The sequence below is a fragment of the Ixodes scapularis genome, unplaced genomic scaffold (genome assembly GCF_016920785.2).
Source record: "Ixodes scapularis isolate PalLabHiFi unplaced genomic scaffold, ASM1692078v2 PGA_scaffold0__279_contigs__length_252992795, whole genome shotgun sequence".
NCBI classification, from domain to species: domain Eukaryota; kingdom Metazoa; phylum Arthropoda; class Arachnida; order Ixodida; family Ixodidae; genus Ixodes; species Ixodes scapularis.
The window spans coordinates 78,113,458-78,129,329 of NW_024609835.1; the positions used below are offsets into that span (position 1 = coordinate 78,113,458).

The 15,872-nt window shown below is 42.7% G+C and overlaps 1 protein-coding gene across 1 annotated transcript in view; it reads left to right on the forward strand.

Moving 5' to 3' along the window:
* Nucleotides 1-15,872, forward strand: part of LOC121836999 — a gene marked incomplete in the record, with an annotated part of 283,006 nt that overhangs the window by 58,691 nt on the left and 208,443 nt on the right. The window contains 1 exon segment of the mRNA XM_042292201.1: nucleotides 1,500-1,571. Within this exon segment, the coding sequence (XP_042148135.1) occupies nucleotides 1,500-1,571 (72 nt within the window).

Here is a 15,872-nt window from a genome sequence, read left to right on the forward strand (position 1 = left end):
CTCTTACTTCATTTCTCGTGTCGCCGTTCCCCGCCTTCATTGTATAATTACCCTGACCGGAATGTTAAGAAATAATGAATGAATGAATGAATGGAAATAATTAATTAATTATTGAGAAAGTTTCAAACTAATGCCTCTACCAGGCATTGGTTTTCTGCGACGTCTCAAAAGCGCTGGTCGAACGGGCTTTCAGAGTAGAAGAAAATGAGTTGTGTCGGGGGATTCCACTGGTCTCTAATTCCAGACAGCGCAAGGGCGATTCAGCAGCCGCATGAACGTTATCGGCGCTTCCCACGCGTCGTGCAACGAGGCATCGACCCGCCATCCTATCGACTGCGACGCTCGGCCGACGTCCCATTTGGTGAAGTTGAGCGGTTAATCCCGCCTCGGAGTAGATCAATTGCCCGGATCCCTGTTATCGAGGCTCACTTTGGTGTAATGGTTAATTGGTATTTTGAGAGGGCCAAGCCCAATATAGCGCAGATAGTTGAAGACAGCGCGGGTGGACGTTGAAGCAGGTGCATATCAAAAGAAAGCGGGCGCAAGCAGCAAAAACTAGCTTTGACTGCCTCATTAACCTCTGAGAAGTCTTTTTTTTTTTGCTTGTATAGACTCTTTTCCGACTTCGTTCTTGACATGTCGATCACTTTCATCACGCGAGAAATGACATATTTGTCATTTTAATGGTGAACTTTATGGTTACCAGTTCAGGAAGGAGTTGAACACTTTTCTCAACAGATGATGCAAGGTCTATACCTGTATGGTCAAGACGTTAGTATATTACGACACAGAAATTGAAAACAAGAGTTGCACAAGCACTTATTTATAACTCGTGTCTAGTGAATGTGTTGGCGGCACACAATCGGACTTAAGGTACCTTGATATATATACAAAATTCCATCAAGGAGTATATTTGACCGATTGTATGTTTGTCACCAGGGAAACTGAAATATGTTTACAAAGGACTATGGAGTTAAGAACACATTCTAGTGTACCATACGATTGCGAAGGTGACGGTACCCTGTAAAATACTTCAGTGTACAGGTTACTTTCCGCCAATAGTATGACAGAAGTTAAACTGCAATTTGGGTCACCAGAAGGTACTAAATTTTGGAAAGGGTCCATTGATTTGCAGTATAGTTCAAATTGTTAGGCATTTATAGAGGTTGCTGTTCCTGCCTAAAATATGTTGGCGTGTCGAGATATTGATTTTGCACGAATCGAAATATTGATTTTGATTCTGAAGCCATATCATGGCGTCCCGTACGTTTCAGTCACCCACAACCCTTCGGAATCACCTGAAAAATAAAATTGGCATGTGTGTAATCGACCGAGCTTACACAAAAATCTTGATCAGTAAGAAAAAAAAAGACAGAACGACAACAATAATTGTTTTAATAAGGGAAAGCACTCATTATATCTCCCCCTTCCCCTCAATCCACCCGGTCCTCCCCAACGTGTATTTTTCCAAGAAGTCTTAGATTTGCTTTTTTTTACAGTTCCAACCAAGACCCCAAGACCATGGGAGGCGGACGTTCAACTACCAATAAATTCACTACAAGGCCCCTTTGGTAAGCGGACAATTAAGCACGCTGTTCTTTGGTAAGGAATAAAGGAAAATGGGGAGAGTAACTTGATTGATTTCATTGAATACGGCACATAGTTGTTTGCCAAAAGCTTCTGACGATCGAATGGTTGCATTTCACGGCTTACAACATATGAAAGAAACACGGCTTTTGGACACCGATGTTTCCGAACCCGCCTGCATGCGAGTCTAGAGTGCAGATTATTATACTGCCTCTGAAACAGCCTACCGAAATCTACCGTCCGCTGTATAAAAGCATTTGTAGCCGTATATCTTTCACGCGAGTAAGGTGTTCAACGTGAGAGTTCATTTCTGAGAATGAGGAGGAGAGGTATCGTTTGACATATTACAGTATGTATGCAAAGAGACACAGTGAAGAAACCTTGGAGGTCTCTGCCACAGCATTCGTCTTGAAATGTTTATCCCGCGGTGTCACTGTTACCACTTTGTATACGCGGGTAATACGTGTGGGTATTTGTTCTCAAACATCAAATTCTAATACTGAGTTCGTATCTCAGCGAAACAATATATTTTCGGGTATCTTACAAACAAGTACTTCAGTAGTGAATCATTGTGTTATTCCACAAGAAAAAACAGTACCTGCATGTGGCTTGCAACGTTTTAGTGAAAGTAACAGTGACCGTTATGCTAACGGCCTGCCTCTTATTAGCGCACCACAAATTTAAAACAAACTTACAATGTGAATACAATTTTGATGATCAATATTATCTTCGTCGATAAGTTTCATCAAAATGCCACTTTTCAATATGTCTGCAGGTGTTATTATGCAATTGGCAAAAAAAGCCTAATCATTCATTATTTTTTTTATTTAACTTAGGTGATGAATTAATGCACCATTTCTTCATTGAGACCGAAAACAACCATAGCCTAAATACGGGTAAACGTAATTTAGCGAAACAACAACACACATACACACAAAACAACACACATCATATATGAAAGCTTCAGTTAACCTTTATGGTGAGGGAACTTTCAGACGTGCGTTCACCCTTTAAGAATAATTACCGCGATAGTAATATAGCATTGAAACTCTTCTATATTCGTGAAAGGGGAAGGGGAATGGCTTGCGTGCGCAGAAAATGTTAGGATCGTGCGAAAATAGAGACAGTGGAGAAGACTAATGAAACATGTTGTTCTGTATTTAATTTTGATAAATAATACAAAGTCATAAAAGCTGCATCAAGCTCCCACTGTTTCCAAACTCATTCTGAACAACGGTGATTCATAAAAAAATTAAACCGCGACAAGTATTTTTTGGAACAATCTTTATCCGCTTAGGGCTAGTTATTTTAAGACCGTTGTGAACTACAGAGCGAAAGTAGTCTCAAACGCACAGCAGACATAAAGTTCGGTGAGACTCGACGACCCTTCGAAGTCGCGGATATTAAAACTAAAAGAAAAATAAACTTAGACACCAAGTCCCAGAAGCAAACTTCTCGGCGTCAAGGTTATTGACTTGTACAAAAAAAGGATACCACATGTATGCGCGACCAAAAATATACAACTTTTTTTTCTTAATTAAAAGCATTTGTTATTTTGTTTAGCACATTATGAAAAAATAACAGATATCGTACCTTCTGTAGTTCAAAATAGACATGTTATCTGACCTCTTTGTAGATCTTGATGGCATCAGTAATCTGAAATCATTCGAAATATTAGGGATTTTTGGTATAGCGCACGCTAAAGCTTTGCGCACGCAAAGAATAGCGTCGTCGCCACTGCGCATGCTCCGAACGCAAACCAGGTTTTGCGCTTTGCGTGCGCAATTTTAGCGTGCGCTATTTCTCGGAAATAGCGTGCGTAGGCAAAGAGCCTTTGCGCTTCTACAAGGAGGATTCATGATGAGAAGTTGGCTAAAGCCAAGACGAGCAGAGTTAAGCAAAAATGGCGGCTTCCAGGATTATGTCGCGGGCTGCTGAGGTGGCGTCGTGAGTGCGACGTCGGCGGCATCCTCGCGACTGTAATTTTCAATACGAGACGAAATTGTACTCGGTTTGGCAACGATCACCGGCAACTTGATGCTTGCGACGCGCGAACACTTCTCTGCGAAGGTACGATGTGCGAAGGTCTGTACACGAGACCTCTCTTGCCGAGGCGACGCAAGCGGGCACGACCGGTCAAACGCTCGCGTCGCATTCTCGTGTTTAAACAAATCTAAAATCGTACTCTGGATTAAAAAATTTGCTTCTCTCTAAGGTTACAGCATTTCGTGTGCGAAATGAAAATTTTGACTGTATCTTGGTGGCGTCGCGAGCGCGAGATGCTTGGGCTTTTCCGTCGCGACGGAGAAACGCTATTCTGAAACACACTCGCGTCGCGGGCCCTAATGCAAGCGCTAAATTTGGCGCTAGCGTGCGCTAAAATTGCGTACGTTATTCTAAAACTCCCTATTATGTGGAGACATATTGTAGTGAAAAGCTCGAGTAAAACAATTACAGGAAGAGCCATTGGTGGATTCTTAGGGAATGCGATAGCATGACCCTTGAAAAACTCCACCCACGTCCCCCTTTGGGCATCGCTAACGCTGACCTTCTCAGCTTCTTGCTTTGTCTTTGACTTTGGCTTTCTTTTTTGCTTTCTATACTTTTTGCTGCCTCTTCTTGGCCTGGTTACAAAGTCAGTGTTAGCGTTTCCCAAACAGGGGACGTGTGTGGCGTTCTCCAAAGGGACATGCTCACGCATTCTCTAAGAATGCATCAATGGATCTTCCTGCCATTTTGTTCACCCCTTTCCTGGACGCTGCCTGTCAGAGTACGTCAACGTCCTTGGATAAGGTCATCCAAGCGTCATGCTAACGCATTCCCTATTGCATATCACTCGTTGAAACAACCACCTCTATACCGCTCATGGAAGGAACCGCATCCATATCACTTGAGGTGGGAACTGCATCCATCATTTTAACTACACATATACATCACAGCCCACGCACCGCTACTACGGAAACCGAAAGCGAAGAACAACCGGGGATGACAGAGCGTCAGCTGAGTTTTCCCGCATTCCACCGCGCCGCGGCACAACACCTCCTAGATAACAAAGCCGTACTGAAGAATGAGATGGCGTCATTAGAAAAGGCCAAGGCTGGGCACAGATTGGACACGACGACTGCATCAACGTTTGGCACAAACTTTACTCGAGCACACATTTCCAATCTGTCTGGCGTTGACCTTGTGTGATGGCACAATATCATTCGCTTTATTATCTAGGTCTTGCGTGGCGCTGCCTCCTCTCTGGTTCCGAGCCCGCTGCGCGCGTGCCTTTAACGAAAACAAAATGGCTCTTTTTGAAGAAAACCTGTGGTGTCTGTCAGTTTGTCAGAGCCGGGGAGATTGGGAGATGTTGACGCGTGTTGATGTCAGTTCTTCCCACCAACGGGAGCGTAGCGCGCGACGCCCTCTCCCACTCCTTCTTCCTATTACCCTGCGCTGACAAACGAAAGAAAAAAAAAACATTTTAAATAATAAACATAATAATAAAAATAAACACTTCTAATGCTCACGCATTAAAAGTGACAGATCAGGTACGCGACAAATACAAGATTACTATTTTTACTCACTCGACAACCCATCGCGGATGCAAGCTTCGTTAGGGCATTCAGAAGTATGACTTCTAAACCACAAGAATTGTGTTAAGCATCCCGTATTCTGACATCTTACGCAGTACACTCGTGCATCATTAATACGGACCCCTTTAATATAGCTACTATGTTATATCAGAGCCCTGCGCGGATAACAGTTTGATTATCCGCATCCGATCCGCATCCGCAGACTTTGTAGCCGCATCCAAACCGCATCCGGAAACTTTTTACATTATCGTATCCGTATCCGATCTGTATCCGCATACTTTGTATCCGTATCCGAACCGCATCCGCAAAATGTAAAACCAGATCCAACTCACAATCCAGGCATTCATTGCATATCATAATATCAAGCGAGAATGGAAAAAAAAAATTCAAAAAAAGCACTTTTTAAGTTGTTTGCTTATCTTTGTACAAAGAAATCTTCGGGTCACCATTCAGAGGGGATGTCATTTTATCATTATCAGTTTCATCGTATTTATATTAAAAGCGACCAGTCTTCCCGAGACACTGCGCGTCGAAGGAAAAATTATATCAGTTATGTAATCGTCCTAGGAGTCCGCGACACTCTGCCCAGAACAAGTGCACAAAACGGATGTCGAGGCACTTATTTTGTTTTTGGAATCATGACCACACTACTCTTTGCGGAGAAGGAGACGTTTCTTCTTACTTTCTTGTGACTTAAAAGTTTGAGGTTTTTTGTTCTTTTTTGCTCGGAGAAAGTTTCCGCTCTTTCCCTGCCAATGTACTAGCTTTCTCGGAACAATTGATGCCCTGTAATTTTTACTTTTTATAGATAGCAATTTTTGACGAGAGAGCACGCACTAACATAAGCAATCTTCAGTGAGAATCAGATCTTTCTTAGGATCCCTAATATTTCTACGAAACGCGTTTTGTGGAAATACGTTTCGTGGACAACTTTTCATGGACATGCATTTCATGGACACACGGTTTGTCGACACTGTATGTTTTTTGGGCACAGGCCCCTGCGACGTTTTGTTGACAACGCGTTTCTTCACTAAGCCGCTAAAAGCTAGCGCGCGAATCACTATAGCGAGCTTAACCAAACTATACCCCCCTCCCCCCTGTAATCTAGGCGAGGTACAAAAAGTTTGTTACAAAAATAGCAGGGTTGTGTGCGACGAAACGTCTCAGGTTTTTCGATGAGGTGAACACGAGAAGCCTTTCGATCAAACGTCAAATGTCGACGAAACTATGTGATCCGGATCCGCGGATATCCGCATCCGCAGCCCCTGACATCCGCATCGGATTGCAATCCGCCAAACTTTGTCTAATTTTTATCCGCGTCCGCCCGTTTACTGCGGATAGTCCGCGGATATGCAGGGCTCTAATTATATGAACTCAATTTTCGGGAGAGAAATGAGTAAATACGTTCATTTCCGTCTCGTTACTATGAACAACACAAATTATAAACGTTTTTTTATAGAACGGATGTGCCCCATCAACCAGACGTTACTATAATAGGTTATGCTTCGCGATATAAAAACAAATCTTGTTTAAGTTGAAGTAAATCCCATCAGCATGCCTTCAGTTTGCCACTGTGGAACCATCCTGACTGAAATACGTTGCCATGTTTCGACTAATACGATTAACAAGACCATGCCGCAGTTCGTTTCCAATTTTCATAAAATATCCAGGGAGGTACACCTTCATTACACTCTCCAAAAGTTTAAAAAGTGTAGAAAAAATAAAAGACGTTTACAATTCCCTGTGATGCCGAATTAAAGCGCAGCTTTTGAGGAAGAGGAGGGGAGCGCACGGAGAGAAGGGTATGCTCTCCTCCTCTTTTGTTCCCTCTCCTCCTCCTCCCTTCCTCCTCCCCCTCCCTCCCTCCTCACTCGCGACGTCACTCGTAACGTTACGAAGGTCACTGTGAAGGTCGTGACCTTTGTCGTGACCTTTACGAATGACCTTCGTGACGTAACACTTGACGTCACGTGTGACGTCACTATGAGAAACGTCCCATAATGCAACGCGCGGTTACGCCGACTACGAAGGCGACAGCAACGCCGCTGAAGCCGGAAACGGGCGCCTAAGAGCTGCGCTTTCAGAAACAAACAAACAAGTTTGTAAGTTGAAACATTTACCGAGTCCTCTATGAATATTGATATACACCGCCCATATTTTTTTTTAAAATTAACTTGCAATAAGCATTTTGGTTACTTCTAAACGGCTGTGCATAGACGCAGATATTGGCAGTCTCAGTGGGCCCTAGCGGCTAGCTGGTGACGCTTTAATGTATACAAAGAAGCGGCAAAATACTGCTTGCATGGTCTGTACCGAGTTCTTTTCTGACTTCAACGAAAAAAACACACAAAAAATCTTGTTTGTACAAAAATACGTAAAGTTGTTGAGCACTCGTCCAACTTCAACTCGCATCGGCAAAACGAGCAGGCTTATGCCAACATCTGCTTTTCTGCTCGGGTTTTATGTCGCTCTCTTTTTCGTTCCTTCTCTCGAGGGAATCACTGTCAGCGCTTACAGTTTGCCACGTTTTGCTTGCATTCTTAGACCCCTGATAGAAGTACGTGACTATGACGGAAGTAGAAATTCCGAGTTCCATCAGTTCCACGGTGCTTCGGGGAAGTGACTCGAGACAGTTGCCCCGGAAACGAGCAGCGGCCGTCTAGTGGAACTTGTCAAGCCTGACTCAGAAGTTTTTATTGTAATGCATTCAATATTTAACTTTATCGCTACTTAATATCCCTCGTCCAAGACAGGTTTCTGATTTATTTGATTTCTTCCCCAGATTGTTTTAGTGGCCGCACTCACTGTCGGCCCTATTCTTTATTGCTTGTTAAAAGGGAACTCTGCCGATATATTTTTATAGTGTTCGATTCGGCTGGAAATGGGCGGACCGCACAATAACCCTTTTTCAACTGATAGCCAAAAGATTTTATAAAATAAAAGTTTATCGTGAAGTTATTGAAGTGTTAAGTACGCCGACCGCGAGGGTTCCAGAAGGGGACTCTCTACTTGCAACAATGAAAAATCCCTACTTTTCCTAACCCGCGTATGCCACCAGCGGGCAGGAGGACGAGCGACCCGGGCAGCCGCGAGGGGGCTGTCCGGGCGCCAGCGATCGAGATTGTTTTTTTACAGCTTCAAGGTTGAAAGTTACTTTGCAATGGGTAGCAATGAGTTCACCTCGGTTGACTCTGGGAATAGTGCCGGAAGGATCTTTCTTGTTACCATTGTTTTCTTAAGAGAAACAAAAATGCACCCCAAGGCAGCAATGGAGGACAGCCACGTGAATGTGCTTTTGAGCGAGTAGTGTGCCGAGAGAACTAGTGTCACGTACAACATTCTCACTTGTGCTCGGAATACTTTATAGCCGCGTGCTGCGGGTTGGGTATCCTTGTGCAGCTGGAACAGCTTCAAGAACGCAAGAGCAGACTCAAACTGGCGCTCTAAAACGGAGCGCTAAAAATATAGAGAAAAATGGTGCACATTCTATCACTGTACGAGTCATTTGGCGCAGTCACATTTGTTGTTCACAACTGCTTCAGTGATTTTTTATTTTGTTTTTTTTATAAACATTATTTTAGTTTTGGCCATCGAACCTAGCTCGGGTTACTCTCGGAGTTCTACTCACGCCGCCGATCTGTTGCAGATGAGAAGTCAAACGTCTACACAAAATTCAGATCTGAGTTTAGACATGACTTTCGACACATTGCTATTTGTGTTTGGTATTACAGAGGTTCATGGAGCAGGTTTTGAGCTCCATTAATATACAATTGAGCGGTTGCCTGGTTTGTCAAATGGTTGGCGTACAATATTATCGCGCAAAGCAGTTCTATATATTTCAGAGTAACGTTATATAGGGCTGAAACGTTTTTAAAACCATTGAAATATTAATGTCGTTGAGGGGAGCCATCTAAATTTACAGCTGAAGGAAACTGTCCAAAAACAAAACTTAATTTAAAAAAAAATCTCATTTAGGATTACCCTTTCCCAATTGCACTCGTGAATGAGTGTTTGAGCGTGTTGCATTCTACTCCGAAAGTGAAAAAAGAAGATTAATGTGGGTAAAAATATGTTCTATTCACTTCTGTTAGCACATTTTGAATTACTAATTTTACGATGCCTTTCTCTACTTTACGCACTGTATCATCACGCAAATATCCTTTATTTGAAGATAAATCATATATTTGTGTATTTTATCTATACCTTTCATAGCACATAGATGTTTAGCTTGGTATTTGCCAAGTTTTTTTTAATTACCAGCTTTGCATGATTTTCATGAACAGTACCCTGCAATTTGAGCTACGCGAGTGAACTTCATTCGATTCTATACATTTCATTGTTTACGAGAATCACAGCCTGTATGCGTAATGTCACAGCCCAGCACGCTCATGTTCACCGCTTTGGAAGGCGATCAAAGTACGCGCCACACGCACGAACGCTGAAAATAGCACTGACCAAAAGTGCTTTTTTGGAAGGGTCGATACATCTTTTGCTAAATTACTTAAGCACCATGGAGCGTATGCATGCTACAAGTGTTGTTACACGGGCTGGCATCTGCAAGAGTAACTTCTCTAAAAAAAATCTAAAACGAATGGCACGTTCCTTTTGATAACACGAGCGTGTGGGGCACCTGTACCCACGCTCTGAGAATTCTTTGCGGTGCTTGGGAAATTTTTCAAAATATATATGGCGTGACTCTTCGACCTTTATTCGCCAGCGTAACTGCGAGCTCCTGACGGAAGGAGAACGGATTTGCTAGCTATTTTACGATACTAGCGAGCCGCGGCTTGAGCGTACCGAGTTGCGCAGAGTCCTATTAAGTGCATCTCGAGATTATTATCAGCTTCGGATTGCACGAACGCTCCTGTTTTCTCGCTGTTTGACGTGAGAAAGGCGGGCGCAAGCGTACCCGATTGCCGGCGGCGCGCTTCGCTGCTCGCCGGCGACGTCACGTTAGGGTGGCGGGGAAAACTGGGAAAAAGCTGGGCAGCACGATGTTTTAGTTTTGGCAACGAAGAAAATACCACTCTTTTAATTAACGAGAGCCAATCTGGAGGAACGAAATAGCATTTCTAAATCTGGAAACCATCCACTTTCAGATTATGCCTTTGAATTAGGTCGCTAAAAAAATCAGCGGAATTAAGGAGACACTGACAAGGTAATTAAGCTTTACAAGATTGGTAGTTAAAGACAAGTTATAAACGTCAAACTATCGTGAAAAACTATTGGCTGGTCAAAATTGAGCATTTTATATTTCTAAAAAGTCGCCAATCATCAGATGGGTGTTCAGAGCTTGTTTCACTTCCTTTGATCTTGTAAGGCGCGGTGTCGTCACAGAACTCACAATATTTTCATAGTTCTTGACGATCTAAAGGCCCATGTTGATAATTAAATGTAATGCAATACCCAAAGTCCATATGACCATCATTACACCAAAACCGCGTTTATATGAAACGTTTCGCACGTCGACGCGATGACGTGCCCATTCTCGACTTTGAGGTTACAATCCCTTACACTTATCTCAGGGTTTTGGTTTGACCATGCTATACTTTGTCTCATCCTACGATGGACTAAAGGCCAAAGCCACGGGCCGCCAGGTCCAATCACGTTCCACGCTATACTATGACACGCTTAACATTGACTAGGGGTGGACGAATAATGTTCGAATCCAAAAGCGCTGCATCATTTCTATAGCTTCGACCCTGCAAAGAGCCTATATGTCGTGGCTTTCTCTGCAATGTAAAATTGTACAGTCACTTAGGGCTCTTCGATTTGGACTACCGTCTACCCGTCCCCTCATCAGTGATCCGAGACGTGGGCACCGATACGTGCATCGAAGCGAAATACCGCACAATTTCTAAGTGGCTCGTGATTGGATCTGGCGGTCCCTAGCTTTTGCCTTTAGTCTATCGAAGGGTGAGACGAAGTATAGTGTAAATTCACAATGCAACATTTTACGCTAATTTTTTTTTTTTCTGAAAAACGAATTTAATTACTTTTTAGGTGATGGTACGCGCCTTATCTACAAGAAAAAAACGGCATTGAACATTGCGCGTGTTCGTTTCTTCATGCACACTCGAAACTCCCAGTGCTTGTTCGAAATGCCATCCCTTTTACATGTCGAGACATCGCCTACGTTATGAACGCTTTAATAGGGCATACATTTTTTTCAACCTTTCTTTCTTAAATTGGAGAACAGCATAAGGAAGAATTTAATGGTAATTCGACGGCGCTCTGGCTTACCGCATAAAAATACAAAAAAAGCGCACAAAAAATTCGATGGAAATGGGCGACACGTTCCAGCACACTTGATAAGGACAATTGATTTTGGCGGCGGCCCTTTCATTTGCCGGCAGAGCGGCGTTTTGCTATCATTAGTCGCACAGCTGCTAATGGCCGATTCTCGTTGAATGTGAAGGAATGACGCCTTGCGCAGCGCACGTCATTTCAGATAGCGCTGCTTTCATAACTAAGCAAGGAAGTGATGGTTGTGTTTAGCGCAATAATATCTTTAGTTTTTATTTATACTGTTTTCTTTGGCGTTACGTTCGTACGAATATTATAAAGTCTTAAATCTGGTACACTTCGAAAGCAGTCAATGTGAATCAGGACGTGCCTAATATTGACTAGAACATCCAAATCGCAGATAGAACATTTTTGTTTTGTTTTGCAAAGTACAATGTTGATATTGGAAACCTCTTTTGGGACTGCGTGCCACGCACATTCGAGACCTTTGTATTTTTACATCGTTTCTTCTTCGACTCTTGGAGCAGCAAAGAATAGGAAAGAGAGTAAAATATGCAGTGCCAACGATTTTAGAACTAAAGCTCGTTTACACGAAGATATAATCAAACACATTTAAAAGTATATGCGCTACATTTTCTTTGCTACTAACTTCGTACTAAGACGAAGCTTAATATTGTCAAACGTTATTTAACATATAATACGTGAAGTCACGTAACTAGACGATGCTGCTTTTAAATTATACAATATTAATGTGTACAAAAATATTGTAGATTTTATGCGGAGTATCTCAATTCTAATCACTGTTACATCTGTTCTTGTTTTTTGAAACGACCGAAACGTACTGAATAAACTAATCATTTTCTAAGCATTAAGTCATCTGTTTTGACGAACAAACCCTGGTACATTTGTACTTTAAAGAGAACATTTCGGGGAACAAATGTGGATGTTTACTGATCGACAGAATTCACAAAACTAATTGATTCTTTGTCTTCTGTGATTAGCTTAGTTATTTATTGTGCGAGCTAGGACGTAAGCCTTACAATGTGTACCGTGGACAAATGATAGATAAATTTTGTTAATTAAAATATATATTTTTATTTTATAATTGTTTATATTATTTAATTATCTTACATAGCAATAAAACTTTGGGTCATGACGGTCATTGCTAAAGCTCTAGAATTTCAATAGAGAACGTCCAAAAGGTTTTTGTGGGTATCTTTCCTATTGCTCCTGTAAAAGGTCACAGTTATTTATTGAATATTCCTTCTAGCCTACGCGGAATCTAAGGGGGTGCAGGATTAGAAACCCGAGGCAAACTGTTGGTGTCTTAGTTCAGAATTTTGTGGTGTTCACAACTATAACTTTTGGTGAACGAACAACTCGAACCACGGACATTTGGGTGTGCGGAGATTTCCGTATAAAGTCAATGTCAGATGTTGAATCTGTTTCCCTTTCATCCGTCCATAAAAAACTTGTCAGCGAGGTATTTGTATACATTTTGAAGCCACTACGCTTTCCTACTAAGGTGGAAAGGTCGAAGTAGGCTTGATCACAAAGTTTAATTTCTGCCCGGCTTCATTTGTTGGCTTGCGGCAGTGTGCACGCATTCGCCGGAAAACATGAGTGCCATTTCCTTTACTCCGCAGCAAAATGTCTAACTTTGCGAAACGTAGGGACCCCATTTTCCTACTTATAAAATGCGGAAGGCACAAAAAACACGCGTGTCAATATTTGCCTTGTGTATATTTGAGCGCGTTCGGAAGTTCCAAGTGCAGCGCGACGCCGGAGCAAGCGACGGAGTAGTTTTGCCCTTTACTTGATCTCGTTATACCTTCGGGGAAATGTCGTTAGGGACCATGAAAAATGAGGTGCTTCCCTCCAACTTGCCGCAATCACGTAGCCAGAAAAGAAACGCTAAGAGCCAACTACGCGTTATTTACTCGCGCCAGCTTAACAACATTTCTACTCTCGCACGGTGCAAAAAACAAGTGAAAATAAATGCAATTTTGAGCCTTGAAAAATTTTGGTTGCGAAGCTCCGAGGGGCAAAGGAGGATTTTACTTCTAACAAGATGAAAAAATGCAATAAGGGAGCGTGCACATGAACTACTTTACGCTTGCTTTCTTCTTTACCAGATTTTTGTATTTGTTTAAAGGGCAAAGGGATTTTATGCAAGCCGGCTTGTACTTGTCGCCCGACTACCTTGCTTACACAAACTTATAATAAAGAAACAACAAACTGAGCAGATACCCTGATGTAAGTTCTGCATGTCGATGGTATGATTGGCAAATTCGAGTAGTGTACGTAGGAACGTCATTTAAAGTTTTATTTGAAACATAACCTTGTTCGTTTACAAAAACATTTTACACTTTGTCGTCTTACGCGGAGTACACGATTCCGTGTAATTGCTCTTAGTGTCATTATGAGTTTAAATTTCAGTCATATCTACACGCGCGCACATTGTCTTAATTGGGTTCAATCAAAGCCTCCGGCTAAATGAACTTCGGAATTGCTAGAATAACATCTTTTCCTGCGGTTCGTTTATTATACCTAAGTTACATAAAGTGCTTTCGAATCGTAATATTATTTCATTTCTTAAGTTGACAAACTGGCATGTAGTCAGCACCCAATAGAAGTGTATTACATACTATTAATATTTTAGTTACATTTGGTTCCATCTCGTAAGAAGCTTATCGACGCACACAACCACCAATCTAGCGCAGCTAAAATGATGTTCGCATTTTCTCGCTCACCATAGAAGGCAAACACACATAAATCGACTGTTGCCACGGTCTTTCAAATAAACTTTTGTTTTATCAAACAGAGTTGCAATTTCAAACCGAATAGTGACGTTAAATCCTAAAAACAAACACCCCCCCCCCAAAAAAAAAAAAAACAAAAAAACATACTATCAAATGCGTGTTTAACATAACTGAAAACGTTTCTTTTTTCTTTTTTTAACAGAGTGAGGCACGTTGCTTTGACATTAAGGTCAGTAAGGGAGTTGTGGTTCCAAAATTCATAAAACAATACATTTCAGGATACTCACTATCGTACTCCTGAACCTTCCTGAAACGTGTGGAGGCGAAACTGTCTGATGATCTCCTTTTAACGTGTTCGGTTTACATATTGAGATATTACCTACCTGAACGACTGACTTTCTTAGAAACACAACAGAGCCATATGTTTTGCTGGGAAATACACGCCAAACGTCTGCGCAGCTTATCCGCCAGCGAGAAACTAGTTGTCGCATTTCTTGATCTACTGAACCACATCAACTAAACACTTCTCTCTTTTCTTGCTCTAACTTCCAAACCATATTTCTTGAATGAACCTTCATCAAAGCAGCATAGTCGAAATCGCTCTGTCTCCGTCTGTATACTAAACGTACAAAAACGGTCCCTTAAAACCAACTATAATCAAACTCCAAAGCCTACTTTGCGAAAGCGGGGAACTTTATTTGTTACTCGTCCAGACATCGCCACGTTCTGTAAACAAAAATTCCTGTGCGGCGATAGAAAGGAGCTACGAACAAACACCGATAATAGAAGCGATGGTACCATTGGAGTGACATCGCATGGAAGTGCGCCCCGCATTTGCTTTTAACGTACACTCTTCTGCGCGATAACAACAGCAAATATCGTAATGCAACCTTTTTTCGCAGGGCGCATATCGCCGGTGCGAGAGCCGCGCACTTCGGAAATGCCGTCCATCCTCAGATTCTGTTTATAGAGGCACTGATCGCGTAAGGCTTTGGCTCACGTCCGAAGCAGGACCTTCAATGAGGTCCATTCAATTGAAAATGCATCCGGACACCAACTGCAGTTACAGACGCAAATAGGTACAGTGATTGTGAAACATAACCGCAAGCCCGTTTTTTCATACTCTCTCTCTATATATTCGCTCGTCAACACGCGGCTCTTACGGCCGCCAGCTATTTACTCAGCGAACATGGCCTCAAAACGAGGACGCACAGAGACACATACAAACACACGAGCACTGCCTCGTAGCGTCGGCCTACGCGTGAAAACGTAACAAACTGCGGAACTCTGCAGCGTGCTTGGCAGGCACCCATTGTTTTCACGTCTCCTCTCCCCATTCCTGCGTCGCGGCCCCGCAGACGTGCAGTCAGACACTTCCGTTAGCGTTTCTAGCGAAAGTAGATATAGTGCAGTCTGGAACGCTCGCGGGCCTCTGCGGCGCCGCCTCGCACGGACTCTAAATTAGGCGTACGTTTGCGCAAAGGCTGGAAGTACCCAGCTTTCTCGTAACCTTTTCTCTGTTTTTTTTTTGCGGGATGCGTTGCAGTGATGCGGGAAGTCTTCGGTGGCCCGCGTTCCTCGCTGGTGTACACCGTTCCACATTATATTGGACCGCGGAGGAGGCTACGAGCCATGGAGCCAACCCAATGCCTGTGCGAGTGCCACGGGACGTTAGGGGAACAACGGAAAGACTCCC